The following is a 17584-nucleotide window of genomic DNA, read 5'->3' as shown; positions in this document are numbered from 1 at the left end:
TCATGTTCTGTGGCTTTTCTACCATATTTATGTCTTACAGGCAAAATTTAACAACGAAAATGTCAAATTATGAGGAGGGCGAGGCTGTAGCTGTACTGCAAGCTGGGCCTAATCTCGATCATATGAAATTTATTCTCCTGTGCTTACATATATACAACAGAGGATTTCCTCTGGTCTTATTCTCTGATATGCCCTGTATTTTGTCTCTTAATTCACTCCCAGTCAGCAAGTCATGTCAAAAATTAGTTTGTAAGAACCTGTTTTGAATATTAAAGTAAAAGTGTTTAAAAAAGGGGAGATGTAATTGTTAGAAATGTATTGTGGAAAATCCTTTGCATTACAGATAGTTATGTCTGTGATAAAAACCCAGTTTTTTATCATATCAGAGTATAATGAAAATTAACTTGATATTATTCTATTAAGACCTATTCTTTTTTTCTTGAATGAACAGTGATTTTAATTTAAATTATCCATCAGGGTAAAGAAGAGTAACCTAAGCTGAATATCCTGTCACAGGATTTATCAGGCAAAAATAGTTGTTTGTGCTAGAAATGCCTTTCGAACTACCCCAGGAAAGGGTTTGCATTTCCAGAAGAATGTTGTCTTTGACTTTGTACTACAAGCTTTGGTAGTCCTTAGGAGCTGTTACAGGGAATTCCTACAGAGTGGCTTGTCACAGGCTTAGCCTGGCTGGAGCGTGAAGAAGTTTATGTTATCTGAATGTTACCTGTGAGGACAAAGCTGAAGCTTGTTTGAATCTTTGAGAGGACTGTGTTTGTGCTGAGTCCCACACTGTTTGCCCTCAGGTGGGCCTCACAAGCACACTTGGAAATACCTTTTTTCAAATACCTTGGCAGGTAAAGTCTGCACTTTGAGGCATCCTCGCAGACATCAAAACTTACTGCTGTGCTGGAATGCACCTGTTTTGGGAAGGGTCTCCTTAGTTTGTAGGGATTAGAAGGCAAAACTGCCCAGACCAGGGGGACTGTGGATGGTTTGGGATGATGGAGCACTGGCGCCATGTGTAATTCCTATGGAGGTTGTCTCAGCCTGAGCAGAGAGGCAGCTCTGTCCTCGGTTGCAGCAAGCTGATAAAGTCAGAGGAATGGTTGCTAACTGGTAATGACCTGTAACAGAGCTTTCTGTGCAGCTTCCTAGCGACAATAATAAACAGGTACCAGTGCATTCAGTGTTTCCTCTTTAGTTCTAAATGGTCAAAATACCCAAATATTTTAAGGCCCTATGAATGAAGGCGCTTCATTTGATTCATGTGCCCATTTTGCAAAAGCTAAACTGCAAAAATTGCCTAAGTTTTCCATTAAGCTGTAATATGTCTTTTGATACAATTAAATACTATTTTTTCATTTCTTGTGAGTATATGTTCTTGTATTGATTTCTAAGACTAGATCTTGTCTTACTCTACTGCTTTAAATTATTTTGCTAATCCTTAGTCAAGGAGGTAAGGAGATGTTTTGTTGTTTGGGGATTTTTTCTGTAATGTGTCATCTAGATTTCTCAGTTGTGCCACTCACTGCACTTGATTCATGCCTGTGATGGGGAGAATTACTTATTTTTCTTGAGTTGCCAGGGGACCCTTTCTAATTTAGCCAGAGCAATCTGAGAAAAGAAAAGGATGCTGACACTGTCATAGCTATTTTTAATGCAATGGTTATGTGATGATCTTCCCAAGGACAGATTGCTTTTGTGTCTAACATTTTTTATCTCATTTACTAGAAATTTCTAAAGTATTGCCGTGATAAATAGCCAGCAATTTGTCTGAAGAACCATATTAATAATAAAATTTGCATTCTTAGGTATTCCGTGGTCCAGAAGTCCCCAAAAGAGCTTCATAGCTCTTGCTTGGCCAGTTGGCTTTACACCATGGGCTCCAGGGTATCTGAGCTATTATTAGCCTTTTCAACAGGAAAATTCAAAGCTGTCCACTGCCTACAGAGAGGGAATTTAGGGAGGATTGACCTGGTAGACATGAAAGAGATCCTCCTTTTGGGGTTAGCTGTGCTAGTGACACACAGCTGAGTAATTTGGGATTTGTCCAGGAGACGGTTTGGACTGTGTGAAATGCTGAATTCTGTACCTCCTTCTCCCACTGCTTTGCAGAACCTTTCCCTTTTGTCAGGGAAGTATGTTAATCCTTTTTTCTTAGTTAACCAACCCACCAGCCAGGCCTGCTACATTTAAAAGAGCTCGTGTGTTCTTTGGGTACTGGTGGGCAGCGAGGCAGGACCCGCCTGAGCCCTGTGTTCTCAGCTGCCTCCAGGAGTGGCACCGTAGGGGTGTGCTGGAAAATACTGTCACTGCCACTTTTAGCCCAGCTACTGTGGTCAGCACAACTCTGCTGGCAACAGGAGCCCTCTCAGTGGAGCAAGGATGAACAGGGACTTGGGAGCCAATTTTGCTGACAGCTGTTACATTTTACAGAAATTTAATTGACCTTGCACTGTGCGTACCTGATGGGACATGCAGGAGAGATGCAGTGAGAAAACTTCCAGGTAGTGCATTGACCTTGAGATTACTTAATCTGATTCATTGAAGATTGAGGCCAGTTTTTAATAGCAGAACTGAGAATAATAAGCAAGTCTCAGAATTTATTTTTTTTCTCTGCCCCTCTTCTCCCTTCCTCCCAAAGAAAAATGGCAATTAAGAAAAGTCTCAAGATGTGCCCAACACACTTGGCATTTTAATTGGCATCAAATGTATTTCAATCTACTGAATTTAGAGGAGCACTCTAAGTATTTTGCCTCAGGTTAATGAACACAGATCAGTGCAATTTAATCAACCAGTAAATAAAAATACCAGTTAGAACTCAGCCTGAAATTAATCCATCATAGCACACCCAAACTATGAACTATGCCCACCTACAGAATAATGACAAGCACATAATTTCCTGTAACATATCTGAAACTAGAAAGAGAGCATAACAAATACAAAACCTGCTTCCACAGTGTCCTGAACTTCTTGTGAAAAATTAGGGAAGAGAGGTTTATTTAAAATCTGGTTTCAGATATGAGACAGTTTTAGAAAAGGCAAAGAAGGATGGAAATCAGAAAGGAGTAAAGGGGTGGGGGGGCATAATAAATTTTGTACAAACTTTGTTCTCATGTAATTCTAGTTCAGTACTGATACATAGCCCTGATGAAAGCATAAGGGAAAAAACCAGGGATTTCTGACCAAGAGTATGTCTAATTGCAGGGAGATACATCAAATAAAATTTGAGAGATTCTCCCTTGTGGGCATGTAAAACAAGTTCCCTTCAAATTTTGTCACAGAGATTAATTCAGTGGTAAGAATTGAACTTGTCCTGTACTGGCCTCTGTCTCTGGGAGTCTTTTGGACTCCGATCAAGCCTGATCTTGCTTAGCTCCAGAACAAAAAAAACCCAAACCAAAACAAAAAACCACCTAACAGAAATTATTCTCTCACTTATCTTTGGGTATGTATGCAAAACAACATATTTTTATTCCAAGTTTTCTTTTTAATTACATGTTGGTTGATTCTACATTATGAAGAGTTCTAAGAACCTTGCCTCCTTCCTCTCTCAAAAAGCTCCTTTTGTTTTCTTCATATTCCTGTCTTGTAACAGGCTTCCTATGGCTGGCATAATTTCTGTGAGCTGCATTTATCTTTATTTCAGTCGTAGGCTGGCTCAAACCACAACCTGCATTTCCCAAAGAATTTTAAGATTATTTTCAGTTATAACTTCTTGTTTATTTTGGGGCATTTGAAAGTGTCCTGCCTAGAAGAGTTTCGCTTTTTCAGTCAGCCTTAGTTCTTACAGGAATTAATTATTTATGTCATTGTCATTATAACTTCTATGTTAATAATTTCAGAGTAGCAAAGTGGCATGTGAAGATCAGAAGTCTGAGTAACGGCGAATCAGTCTAGCGAATGCAAATTTGTATGTACCAGCTATTTTGTATGAACAAAATTGCATTCACATCAAAGCACATGTCATTACATCCTATATCACTAAGGTCTTGTTTGCCTTTAAAAATACCACAGTAAATAATGAAAAAATATGAATTCGTTGTGAATATATTAGTTAATAAAGGTGATTATTAAAGGGAACCTGTTATCTAAATATCTTTGTACTTTTTATGTGAATGTGTATAAACATGCCGAACATGCAGATGTGTATGTGTTAATACAAGTGTTTACATGTGTATAATTACTACACATATTTATGTACTTAGACTACATGCATATGTTAGCACTAAATTTGAAAGAAGTTAGAAATCAGCAGTGGCTGATTTTAAACAGTGATTTATATAAATGAAGAAGTCTTTGTGTGTGTGTGTGTGTGTGTGTGTGTGTGTGAAGCAGAAATGGCTTTTTCCATTTTTGCAGGGTTCAAAATAAGATCAAATATAAATACTTCATGGCTGGGGAGCCTGTTAATATGTGCTATGCTGCTGATGTAATACCAAAGCAAAACAAGTGGAAAGTTGTGGAATTCCCCTTTATTTTTCTATATTGAGAGCATTTTGTGACTGTTCTGATGCCTTGGACGACCTTGTGGTTGTGTAAATGGCGTAAGTCTCAGGGAAGCAGAGGCAGAGAATTGCTGTGCTCAACAGCATCACCCTGCAAGCAGTGTGTCCTGTCAGCGCCCACTCCTTTGCACCTCAAGCCAGATGAAAGTCAACTTTCTATTAATCAGTTAGGTTCTGCATTTTCACCATCTTATTATTAAGGAAGGATTTGTGAAGTCTTCTGTTCTGGCATAGAGAGGTCTCCTGGGAAGCTCAGCACCTCAAAGTGGGGCAAACAGTGCTGGTCTGTTACAGACGTGCTTGTGATCTCTGAGCTTCTGCATAGATTTGCATCAAGTTATGATTTATTTTGCGAGTAACCCCACAGACATCAAGGTAACTATTTGCAGAGAAAAGTACAAGTTTAATGTGAGCATGGATGGCAGAGTCTGGCCTGTAGTACTTTGATGCCTGCAACAAAATGCTCCTGTCATCACAGGAGCTGACATGGTATCACAAACAATTACAGCTTGAGATGAGCTGCTGTCCTGACTGGGACATGGGTGATTGTTTCTGGAATAGATAGAAAGTTCTCCAGTTATATGAAATAAAGATATTCAGATACTACAGAAAGATGGTCAAATTTGAACTGACCTTTGTTGAGTCTGAGTCTGTGTCCTCTTCTCTCACTTCTTGCTGAGAGCAGAGGACACTGCACCATGAAGTGCTGTCCAAAACTCAAATGAGCAGTGAACAGGTGGTACATTGTCAGGCTATTTCAGATCATGGAAACCATTTGTCCAGTTTTAGATTGCTATTGCTAGCAGCATGTCTTTCAGTTGGGAGAAAGAGAAGAGGTTATTTAAGACTTACACAACTCCTGTTTGCCTTTCAGAGCATGCCAAGTAGGATTTTAGAAGGAATGCTTGCTGATCACTGGCGGCTTCCCTTGAATCTATTTGATGCAATTCTCATTTATTTTCAAGGTGAAACATTGGAAAGAGCTCACACAGCAGTTCAGTTCAGTGAAACATGCACAAGTTCATTTTGGAGTCAGTGTTTGGGGCTCAAGTGCAGTGAGCAAGAGGGATGAAGAGGCAATTCTGATTTCTCTGATGTACTTCATTTATATTATCTCTCCACAGCCTGCTTCAATGCAGTGTGTCCAAGACCCCAGGGGTGTGGAGCTGGTGTGTGTTAAAGTTGGCCACTCTTTCAGTATCTCTGGAGTCAGGGCAAATAAGACAGAAATCAGTGATGGATCCCTTAAATACAGAAGCTGCTCTACCAAGATACAGCACAATAAATATGCCAGAGAAAGGGTGATCCACATGACAACAAGGCCATGGTAATGGCCAGTGGTAACACTGAATTACCAAGACACCTTTTGAACTTTCTGGAGTATGCTGAATGATGTGATTTTTCAGCTTCTTCTAATGAAGTGTTGTATCTGAGATTCCAAAGTGCCTGGGGGACATAAGTGCTCAGTGACTTTGGAGAGGACTAGGCAGGAAAGATCTGCTGCTGTGCAGGGACAGCCATATGGTACTGGAGCACTTGGACATCCTCAAGAGAAAGATATTTGCTCTGTAATATAAGGAAAAGCTTTGTCCAACAAACTTTGAGCTTTCTTTGTTGCCCTGTGCACGTGCTGCCATGTGTTGTGCTGTACAGGACTAGGCACATCATTTCTGCCTGGGCTCTGGCACTTGTGTGGCCACAGTCCATTCAGCTCTGATTTGGGCTGTGTCTGCAAGGAGAATGAAACAGACAGGTCAGCTGAGCTGTAATGTTCACTTGCTGCACACATTCCTGCATTTGCGCTGGAGCTGGAAAGCGAGGGCTTTTCTTAGTGAATTCCTATTTTAAGATTTCAGAATGGCTTCATCCTGTATTGAGATGCAAACAAGTGCTGTCATTTCTTCCATGGCATTTATTTTGGTCTTAATTAAGTTCATTAACGTATTTATTTACCCTCTTCACTTGGGAGTCTCTTAGTCTCTTACTGAACAGAAAATAAATTCTCTTCTCAGTTGCTGCTCTCTTTCTAAAGCTCTTGTGGTTTGCCAAGAATCTAGTCCATGTCAAGTAAGATTTCATGAGAAATGGCATGGAACCTGCTAAAACATTCCCTGCTTTTCTTTACTATCTTTCAACTTCCTAAACTTTCTTGAACTCCTAACAGCTGTCAGACCCCAACTTTAGGGTGTTGACTGTTAGACAGGCTTTTCAAGGTGGGAAAAAGGAGTGAAGATTAGGAGATGGTATCTTTCTAGGAATAGATATGTACCATTTTGTTCCCCATTCTGTCACATTAGGATTTTTAAAGCCACTGCCTTATTGCTACATAATATATAATGCTACATTTGTGGATTAATAGAGATTCTTCCTTCTCCTCTTTCATCCCTTTGCTTACCTTTTGCTTAAATTCTTTTGAATATTTTTCACGTATCCTTTCACTTACCTTTTTTTCAGTAATTAGTTATTTCAACATGGAATTTGTAAATACCAGCTATAATTGATTTTCTCTCTCTCATGTTCTCTGGCCATCAGTTTACTCTGTTCACAGCTCATGATGCATAGATACAGTTATATCATCTATACTTCAGATGATGCTTAAAGAAATCCTTCTATTCCTCTTTTTTCAAATAAATAACTTGATCTTGAAGCTGTGAATTTACAGCTTTGGAATATGGGAGATTGCAATAATGACTTAATACCTGTTGGGCAGTTATATTCCAATTACAGAAGTTGAATTAATTCAGTTTGATGGATGCAAACACTTCTGGGAATAATCAGGGAAGTAACTCAGTCCCCAGTAGAAAAGTCTGTGTTTGAATACATCTAAAGCACTATTATAACACTGTTGGAGGGAGCTGTTGCTGTGCATTTATTTTTTCCCCAAAGTCTCTCTGTAGATAAAAGAGATGAAGAACAGAATGGGTAGAGACATCAACATTTAATTAGTGGTCTTTTAAACGTAGGTGTGTTTTAGTCTTGTGGACATTCTGCTCAAACTTTGGGAGTGGTACCTTTGTCTAATTATTGCTGAAGTAAGAGACACAATTAAAATGTACTTGCAGGAAGTGTGAGTATTTTTTATGCAACAGAACACTATACCTGTCTTGTAATTTTTCCTCTTTAATGTGTGTCAGTAAGGCATTTGGGAGTTTGGAATGGGGATTTCGTGCATTTTTTTATGTGTTTGCATGGATTTTTTTCCCTTCATCTGCAAGACTTGTTTTAGTAGGAGGAAATAACTTTATTTTGAAAGAAGTATCAGCAAACTTAGCAAGAAAAATGTATTTGTTACCAGCTGTATTTATCATGAGATTGTATTATGGTGACAACCTTTCATCTAGAAATTTATGCCTGTTTTTGAATGCAAAGATGGATAGATGGAGTTGAAAAACAGTAACAAGAACTCTTCTTTGTTTTTGATTAGATCCTTCAGATGATGAAGCTATTGAAAAAGCGAGTGAAAACAGGACAGCAACATGTCAAGATTCAGATTCCAAACCTGCTGTGAAAAAGAAAAGAAAGCAGGTTTGTAAATTATTAAGTAATTGTTTAGCACAACAATGATAACACATAGGGAAACATAATGTCCTTTTTTCAGTAAAGGTACAGTTTTCTTCAGTCTCTCTGATCTGTTCATGTTTTTTGGGGTTTTTTTAAATTATGTTGCCTTATTTGGAAATGATCACATTCTAGAACATTTCAGCAATAACTTCACACTTGTTTTATGTGAGTTGAGATTGCCAGGCCTGTCCTACAAAGTGATTGTCCAGTGGTACAAGCCTGGATGGTGCTACTGAGTATCCTTCCCTGCAGTTTTTTCCCTTTCCCTGCACACACAAAGTCTGGAAAGCTATATTTACTTGTTATACAGATGCATGTCCCCAAGCATGTCCCCAGTTCAAGGTCCAAATTAAAAAGAATTTAGGTCTTCATGGATTGACGTTTTCTTACCCTTGGACTGCTAAAACCTTCATTTAATGCCAAGAGGAACTGTGTTGTTCAGCATTACGTGGAGTATGCCAAGGAACATCAGCATCACCTCAGTTTGAGGGAAAAAGTCATCTAGAGGTTGGCTGATTTTATGAAGTTTCTTGTTTGAAGGTAAATTTGTTCTGCCTTCCTCATACCACCCAGGAGAATTGACTGAGTGGCTGTCGGAGAGCTAAAATTACATTGGAAGCTATCTCTCCTTGAGGTTATGGATATCAATTTTGACCCCGAGGTCAATAGTAAATTCGCTCTGTAATGCCTAGGCAGTTGCCCAAGTGAAAGCCATTTGCAGGGATGTTCTTTTTTTGTAACAGAGAAGTGTAAACAACATGGTAGCAATTACTATGCTTTTTGGATGTCTTTCCAAAGAGACCAAAGGTGAAGTGATCCAAATATCTGAATGAGATCAATGTTTTGATTAGGAAAGAGAACCAAGCGATACAGGAGAAAGCTGTATTGCCTTTGTACATCCTCTGCCAGGGGGTCAAATGCTGAGGAGTGAGAATTCTTATGGAACCACCTTTTATCACCATTTTCACTAATGCATTTAGAAGTAGGTTAAGACACTTTGTTTGGAAAGGTTGCTTGACTCTTTTTGTGAGAGTCTTAGAAAGGATAGCCAACACAAGTTACTTACCAAGGTTGCCTGGCACTGCTCAGTTGTAGCAGAACACCTGCCACTGCTCTTTCTGTCATATAAAGAATATCCGCCTGCATGTTGGAATCAGGTAATTTGATGTTTAGATGTGAAACTGCAAGAGGGAAATGCTTTTTGGGAGCTCATGGATGGGTTATTGCCCATCTTTTAGACATACAATTCAGAGTTATTTATGGAAAGCTGGTGGTTTTGTAGTTCTGGTGAAAATAACAAAACCCATTTTACTCATGCTGCCTTATTCAGAGGCTGGAAGTTGTTCTGCAATAGACTTGACACCTCAAAGCCTGCCACAAGACAACCCAACAGAGTTATGAGCATCCATGTTCCTAGTCTGCAGGCTGTGCTCGGGCTTACAGTGGAATGAGTGATCTCTCTCCAGTCTGAGTGATGCAGTGATGTGTTTGCTTTGTCACAAACTCCAAAAGTCAGAGTATGTGGCTGACCTGGAATGTAAACTTTCACACACATGCAAGACTGTTTTCACTCTACATTTGAATTTCCCATCCCTTTGGCAATGTGTAAAGAAAAAAAGCATGTTAGAAATATAATACAGCAAATATTTTATACTCTGTGTATGATTAACAAACAAGGAATTTATAACATTTTAGTTCATAAATCACTGGTCTCGGCACAAATTTCCTGTTTTCTGCATTTTAAGAATTTCCATGTAAAAATAGCATAAAAACACGAGGGAGCCGTGTCAAAAAACAGTGGTTGTCTGCTTTGTGTCTTGCATAAGAGAAGCATGCAAATGACCTTTTCTTAAGGGTGGCATGCAAAGAGCTATTGCATGAGTAGGTAGGGAACTAATGCTTGGATAAGGGTCAGAAGTTCAGGATAGATCAGATGCTGAAATATTTTAGACGCATAAGTTTACAGCCATTCACCACCACAAAATTTCTCTTTTTATGTCACTATTTTTAATGTCTGAATAACGTGGATTTACTATTGCTGGGCTAATAATTTAGGCATAATATGCTATGCCTAAATATATATATGCAGTGTAAAGGAGGCAATTTTGAGTCTTAACATGCTTCTCTCTAAGGAAGCAAGGCTTTGACTACAAACCTGCTGTGTGCTTGTTTTGCCTGCTGTTTCTGTGGCTTTTGAAAGAAAGAGTTACATACTGCCTTCAAAAAAGAAGCCATGGCATTTGGTGGTACTTCCAAATATTTGAAAGAAGGATTAGCAGTGAGAAATTTTTTCTTTCAGAGAAATTTTTTCAGCTGTGTGGCACATTTCATTCTTTTCTCATACAGATATGAGTTGGAAGTGTTTGCAGAGTTATGTTAAGCAGTTCATGATGTATAAGAAGGCAGAAATGGGCCCAAAGTGAATGAGTGATATTTTTCAGTATGCTGGAAGCACCACTGGGAGAGGGAACCATCATACTCTGCTGGAGGACAGAGTTTCATGTTGGCCCTTCTCTGACTTTTTGATTGCTTGTAGGTAGCCCTTGACTGAAGCAGTGCAAAGGCTTGTTCTCTGCATAAAATATGATGTTGAACATAAAATTTATTATTAAAACACCTGGCTAATGGCCTTTAAGTATCTATGGACAGCTGGGGTGTGTAAGAGTAGAGCAGAGGGTAGCTCTGTTTCAGTCTCAGTGTCTGGGAATGCTAATGGTAGGGATAGGAATGAAGAAATGTATGGTGGTGTTTTAAAAACACTTGAATCAGAGTCAGGACAGAGATTTTTAAAATAGCAACAAACCAAAAATAAAGCAAAAAACTTATATTAACTCTGGAACAATTTTGTTAATTAAAGTGAGTTTCCACTTGCAGTCATTCCCTTCACATCGTTTCTAGTGATGGTAATCTTTGCTTGTACCTGAGAAAATCATAGGGACAGATTTCTGTTGTTGAGGCAAGATATAATCCCTATCACAACTTCCCATGGGTTTTGATGCAGGCTGTGTTACATTCCAGCCGTAGTTGTAGAGTGCTTTGCTTACTTGCTACTTAGCTGTAGCATGTCCCCAGCCAAACCTTCTCTGGTAATTCCTAAGTTTCATTTCAATCCTCAACCAGTTTCAGAGCCACGGCTGTACAATACTACCACCTTGGAAAGGGCAGTGGCTGGGGCTGCGTCACAGCACAGAAAGTAAGAGGTCATTTATTTGTGTTGAGCGTGGTGGTTACCTGTTTGAATAGCTAATTTAGCAAGGGGAGTGGGGAGGAAAAGAGAAATGAAGGCATAATATGAACAATTAAACCTCAAAAAATGCTTCTGATAAGGCTGTGAGAGTGGGCTTGGAAAGGCAGGAGTGTGCTGGGTTGGGTCATTTAGCACCGGTTGCCATGAAGTGTCCTCCTTCAGTGTTAAGGTGGGGCAGTGCAAGGAGGGCTCAGAAAGGCCCAGATACTCGGAACTCCTCTTACCTTTCCTTTGTCCCTCTTGGCCTGACTGAAGCTGCCTTCCCAAGGCAACAAAGGAGCAGCTTCTCTCTGACTTTCAGCTAGGCTCCCTTTCCTGCTGATACTTTTCTTTCAGGCTTTCCCCAGGGAGGAGTGCTGGATTTGCTGTTCCTGAGCTTTTTAATGCTCTGTGTGATGAGTCTTCTCCACATTTTCTCACAAGAGCAGAGTTTTGCAGCCAAATGTGTCACAGTGGTGTGGAGCATTTTGCTGCAGCTCAGCCTATTTTGCCATTGCTCTTCATTAAGTCACTTGTTAAGTTCCAAAGCCTATCTGTGTAGATAAATGTGCACTTCCATTAGGTAGAAGGCCCCAAGAAGGCAAAAGAAAAGAGAACTGCTACACTCAGAACAAGAGAAGTCTGTGCCTTGCTTCCTCTGTTTTGGACAATTTTAGGTGGCTACGGTCAAATGCTAGCCCTGGATTATGTGAACAGGGACTCTGGTACAAATGGACCAATTCAGCCTCTTCACTCAGGCACAAAAGAGGGTTAATGATAGCACCATGTATTTTTCTTGTGTGTATTTGACCCTGCCTGCTATGAAAAGTCAAAGCAAGAATGGGGTAGGACAAATTTGAAACATGTTTTCCTAAATTTTGCATTACAAGTGTAGAAGGAACTTCAGAGCATGATTGTTTCTAAATAATATTGCCCAGTTCCATGTTATTTTTACTGTCTGGATGCTCACCTTAGACCCAGTTATTTTAGAACACTATTGGCAAAGTTTAGAAAAATTATCATTCACAACAGCAGATATTAAAAATATAAATTTAGTGGTAGATTTTGTTCATTTTTTCCTCCTGATTTTTTTTTAATGTATCAAAACCTGCTTTTCACCATTTTATGGAACTATGACTACACCCTAAACACTTCAATTTTCTCTTCTTTTATTCCCTCTCTTGGTTGCAACAGCAATCTCAATTCCAAAATTACTTTATATACATATAGCTGTAAGGATTTGATTCCATCTACGGGTGGGGACGTTCAGTTTAAATTGTTTTTTCCTAGCCCGGCATTATAGTTTCTGTATCTCCTCTTAGCAGCTTCGCCTTCCTTTGGTGACTTTTTTTCTTACCTCTTTTTTTTAATGTGTTTTGCAGCCTACAGAGTGTTTTTTAAGTCAGCCCAAAGAAAAGCAAGAGAGCGCTGTGAAGGCAAAGAGGAGGAAGAAGGTATGAGTGTCCTAGAGTGTGTTTGGGGTCTGGGCAGTGGGTTTATGTGCTGCTACAAGATGCAGAATGGGGACAACCCCATGATGATGAGATGTAATGTGGTCATAATATTGCAGCCTCTTTTAGAGAAGAAGAGAAATTCCTGATTTTTAAACCTTACTTGAGATACCTATTCCCAACGTGACCTGTGGCATTTTGTCTGTGTTCCACTCAAGGTTTGTGTATGTCTACACCCCACTTGTTGCCCACCAGGAAAGGGTGACTGTATGGAAGAAAGGTGGAACTTTAGTTGCTGCAGAATCTGACCCACTCCCACAGTGTGGTCAGACTCCAGCTGCTGTTACATCTTTTGAGCCAAGGACTGTCCTTGTTCATTCTTCTCCTCTCTGCATAAGTATATAAATAAATACTCTGTGTTGTCCCTCTGGCCGTGCTCCATTCTCACCCACAACAACAAACACACCCTGCAGTCTAAATGGAGATTATCTGGCCAGGCAAGTTAATTGTCTTTCTGTAGGGGGACAGACTGTAAATAGTTGGCACCCTCACAAGGCTGAGGGGTGGCCTTTTTATGTTATGTTAGCCCTCTTAGTCATTCAGGGAATGGGAAGAGGGAAGAGTGGGATTTTGCTTTCAATGTGGCTCTGGCACAGTAAGTGCAGTACTCACTCCACTGGAGCCAGAGTGAAGGCATGCCATGGCAGAGGCTGGCAAACCCACCTAGCAAGAAACCCCATTCTCAGGCAAACAGCAGCTGCTTGCTTACACCTTTGCTTTCAGTGGGCCACTAAGCTGACATACACAACCTGTCAAAAAAACCCATTAGGAAACATTTATTATATTGATCTGTGGCTTCCAAACAAAGTGCTGTCTCCAAAAGTAAGGAAAAGGGGGGAAACCCCTTTTGTTTTTAAGATCTGGAATGAATTGGAAGAAAAATAATAAAACTTCCTGCATGGGGAACAGTTCCCCACAGCACTCCTTGAAGGAAGAGAGTTTGCTCAGGTGTCCTTGTTCTTGCTCTTAAAGAATGTCTCATTGTATCAGGCTTCTCCCCTCCAGAGGGCAATAATTTTTCTGAAGGAACCAAGTGGCACAGTGAATGACGTAACAGTCCTGTATGAAGTACCAAGTAAAGTGAGCCTGATAGTTCTGTCTTGCTGTGTGCTAAATCAGAGGTTCCCAAATGTGGGTCATTTCAGAGGCAGCTTGTGAGACAGGGCTGGGGAAAAGCGTCTGGGTTTGTTGGGAGGAACAATGGAGAGGTTTGGTTGTGGGTCTCACAGAGAGGCTGGCTGTGCTTCCACGGCCTCTGGTCGTGCTTTGGGAAGACACTTGTTCCGTGGCAGGAAAATACAACAGTGGTAAGTGGAGGGGAATCTTGGGAAGGAATGTTGCAGATTGAAGCACTGCAGAACAGCCAGAGGTCCTCTACAAAGTCTTCCAGGGACTGCAGAGGGCTTTGCACCAGGCCAAAGCTAGACTGAGAGGAAGGCAAAAAGACTTCACCTCCATGTCAAAGGTTCATCTGGGGTCTTGCAAACCCACAGGTGGCTTTTAGCAGGGATGCAACAGGCGGTGCCAAAGTGGCAATGGATGGGAGAGACAGCTCTTGCCTTGCCTTCACTGTTTTGGCAGCCCCCAGATGGCTCTTCCCTGTTCAGCATTCTGCCCCTCATGTTGCTGTTGTTGGAGTATTTGGGCTGTGTTGGGGAAGAGGAACAGAGTGATGGGGAATGGAAGAGAAGTGGGAGTGGGTGCTGAGATGGAGTGAGGGAAGGAATGGATGGAAGAAGGTCTGTCCCTGACATTAAAAATCCTGCCATACTTCTCTTCAAAATTTTCATTGATCTTTGCTGTCCTGAACCTCAGCCTACCATACTGAAGGTACCCACCATTCCTCCAAAGCTGCCAAAAATTCTTCCAGATCCAGCTCATCTCTGTGAAATCCCACTTTGCCTCAAAAATACAGACCCTTTTGCTCCATCCTACCACATCCTTTTGCTCCTTTTCACTTTTAGACCTATGCTACCATGTGTCCCCTTCATGATGAGTTCAGTTTAGCTTACACAGCTGAGAAACCTTGAGCTGTCCTTTCAAAATCTAAATACATCTCAGCAAGAACTAGAGAGGCATCACATTCTTGTCATTCTCTCCAGACTGCCTCTATCCTTGCAAATTTGCTGTTTTCTAAAATACTTATCATTTGCTTTTCTTAAGTGCTGGCAGATCAGTCAGTGGGAACCGTGGCCTATTCTACACACATATTCCATTTAATTATGGCAAACAGTACAGCAATCCTTTCACTTCAGTGAGACTTCAGACCTGTTACTTAATAGTTCCTAAGGTGCAAAACACAATCATTATGAACTCATGTTCAGTCTCTAAAAATTATTAGTTTTTTTTAAAAAATTACAGTGTAAGAGAACAAAGCAGCTGTGAGTTTCTGCTGCTTGACCTGTGGTTCTGTTGTTTTAACTAATTTTCACCATCCTGGCATGGTATTCTGTGCATATAGCTAACCATCTTCCCTTCCAAATATAGATAGATAGTTACCCTGTTTAAATCAAAATATAACCACATCATATACTATCACTTGATTCCTGTTGTTATGCCTTAAGAATAATAAACTAAAACAAATTAGGAGGAAAAAAAGGCTGAATTTTCAATCTGAAACTAAAGTGTAGCAATAGCAAAACTCAAAAAACAGCTTTCAGTTAAGTTTTTATTACAGCAGCATTGCAGGTGAGTGCACAAGATTTTTAATGTTCAGGCTCACAGACCGTCTTGTCCAAGCTTGCATCTGAAGTCTGCATTCCCTCTAAAGACAAAGAGAATCTTGTCCCATTGTAAGGTGTTTTCCCAGTTAAGCCATAATTAAACTGATATAACTATATAAAGATATGGAGGAACATTTATGTACAGTGTTGTTAGCTAGCCAAAGAGCTGTATAGAAATACCATATTAATCCATTTTACTTGGATTTTTAGAAGAAGATTTCTGATGTTCTGCAAAAATCTGCTCCAAAACCTGGTGTCCCTGCAGATCTACAAAATCTACTTACTCAACATTTTGGTGAAAACCGTTCTGTGATTGAAATAGAGGAATTAAAGCTGTCAGGTAACTTATCTTGTATTTAATATATAAATAATGCTTTTTTCATGATACTATTGACTTCTTTTTCTGCAGAGGAAAGAAGATTTTTGGGACATAATTGAGTTGTACTTTTTAATGAAAATATTTTCTTAGATTTCTTTTTTACTGTATATTAATTTGCTGTTTAAGTTGAAATGTTAATTTCATTGGAATAAATGTGAGGTGGTTTGGAGGAATGGAAATGAAACATTGTTTAAATATCTCTTTTATTATAAAGTGTTAATTTCTGAGCTCACTTTTCTGATAATAATTTTATGATTCCTTATAGTAGCTCCCAAGATGCTGTGAGGGATGTATTTTGTTCCTGGGATTATCTGAGTCAATGCATAAGAAGGGGCTGACAGAAATAGACAAAGAAATAATGAGGCATCATTCTCATATGGGCATGAGATTTTGAATGCAGTGGTTTTTTAGGGAGTGGCATGAATTGTGGTGATAACTTTGGTCCATGTGTGAAGTGACCAAATTTTAGCCATGAGGACCCTTTTTTTTTGCCTGTATCCTGCCTTCGGTTAAAAGCCAGATAGAAGAGGCAGAAAGCAGGACAGAGCACGCTTAGCTTCTGTCAGTTGGAGGTTGCACTGGAAATGATGGCAACACTCTGCCTCTCCTGTGCAGACAGAGACACTGTCCATTATTTGTTGGTAGGGCTCATGAAGAGCAGCAGTCTGGTAACCAACCTGCATTCACCTTGGGACTTCTTGAACTGTCAGTGACCAATGCCCAATGCAGAAGCCTTCTAGTCCAGCAGTGCTTTTGCTTTATGAATGCATAAACCTGTCTCTCTAGGTAAATGTGCTCTTCCTTAATCCCCATGATTCTAGGTGGACCCTTCTTTATTTCTGTGGGGCAGTCTCAGCTTTGTAACTGGATCAAGAAAACCTGGAGAAATCCCATATAGATTTCTTTGAAAAGCTTGTGTTAAGTATTTTTTGGTATATAAGATTTTTAGGAAATAATAAATTGGTTTGGTTTCTTTCTTATTAAAAGAGCCCTTTGGGCTACTGAAGGGACCCATTTCCATATGTGTTGGATGGCTATATTTTTTCCTTAATTTTTTTGCTGGGAGTTGAAGGCTTAGAGTGCCAAGGAGTTTTATGAATTTGTAAAGCTGTCAAGTCATTCACGTCAAAGCACTGAGACAATAACAAGCAGCTACTTTGGAGTTGTGTGTTCCTGTTCACTGGCAAAGTGCAGAAGGTCAGGGTCGGTCAGAAAGTCAGCATGGTCTCTTGCTGCAGTCTGGAGCTGTGTGTTTCTTCCCCCCTTTCTGAAACTTCCATTTAAAACTGTTGTAAATACTGCAGTGTTGCTGCACTGTTGGTGAGGAGTCAGTGACTGAAGCTGTGTCCTTCAGAAAGGACCTCTTGAACTGTCAGTCATTAATGGACTGTGTATTCAGAAGATCAGCCCCTGCCCATCCCCACCAGCATCAAATGCATCTTTTAAACATGATTTTTAAAGTAAATCAACTGCTGATGCTTCAGTTGTATATATGCATTTCCTTTGAAGCTCAAGTTACAGTAAATGTCAGTCTCAGGATTTAATAGGAATCAGTGCAAAATAAAAGCTTTTAGCAAGACAGGACTTGAGCCAGGCATTGGCTACAAAGCAAGTTTGTCACATTGTCTGTTCTGATGAAGATCTTGGATTGATGCTCTCAGCATTAGCATAGT

The 17584-nt window shown here is 40.0% G+C and overlaps 1 protein-coding gene across 4 annotated transcripts in view; it reads left to right on the top strand.

The window, feature by feature from the left end:
* Nucleotides 1-17584, top strand: part of CMSS1 (cms1 ribosomal small subunit homolog) — a 222473-nt gene that overhangs the window by 194067 nt on the left and 10822 nt on the right. For all 4 annotated transcript variants that reach the window (XM_041463954.1, XM_041463956.1, XM_041463951.1 and 1 more), the window contains exons 2-4: nt 7936-8036; nt 12681-12752; nt 15743-15872. In XM_041463954.1, coding sequence (XP_041319888.1) covers nt 7936-8036; nt 12681-12752; nt 15743-15872 — 303 coding nt within the window. The remainder of the gene's footprint in view (nt 1-7935; nt 8037-12680; nt 12753-15742; nt 15873-17584) is intronic.

This window comes from Pyrgilauda ruficollis, unplaced genomic scaffold, assembly GCF_017590135.1.
Source record: "Pyrgilauda ruficollis isolate IOZ18807 unplaced genomic scaffold, ASM1759013v1 scaffold17, whole genome shotgun sequence".
Classification (NCBI taxonomy): Eukaryota; Metazoa; Chordata; class Aves; order Passeriformes; family Passeridae; genus Pyrgilauda; species Pyrgilauda ruficollis.
Note: the sequence above shows the minus strand (reverse complement) of the source record. Positions and strands in the feature narration are given on the sequence as shown.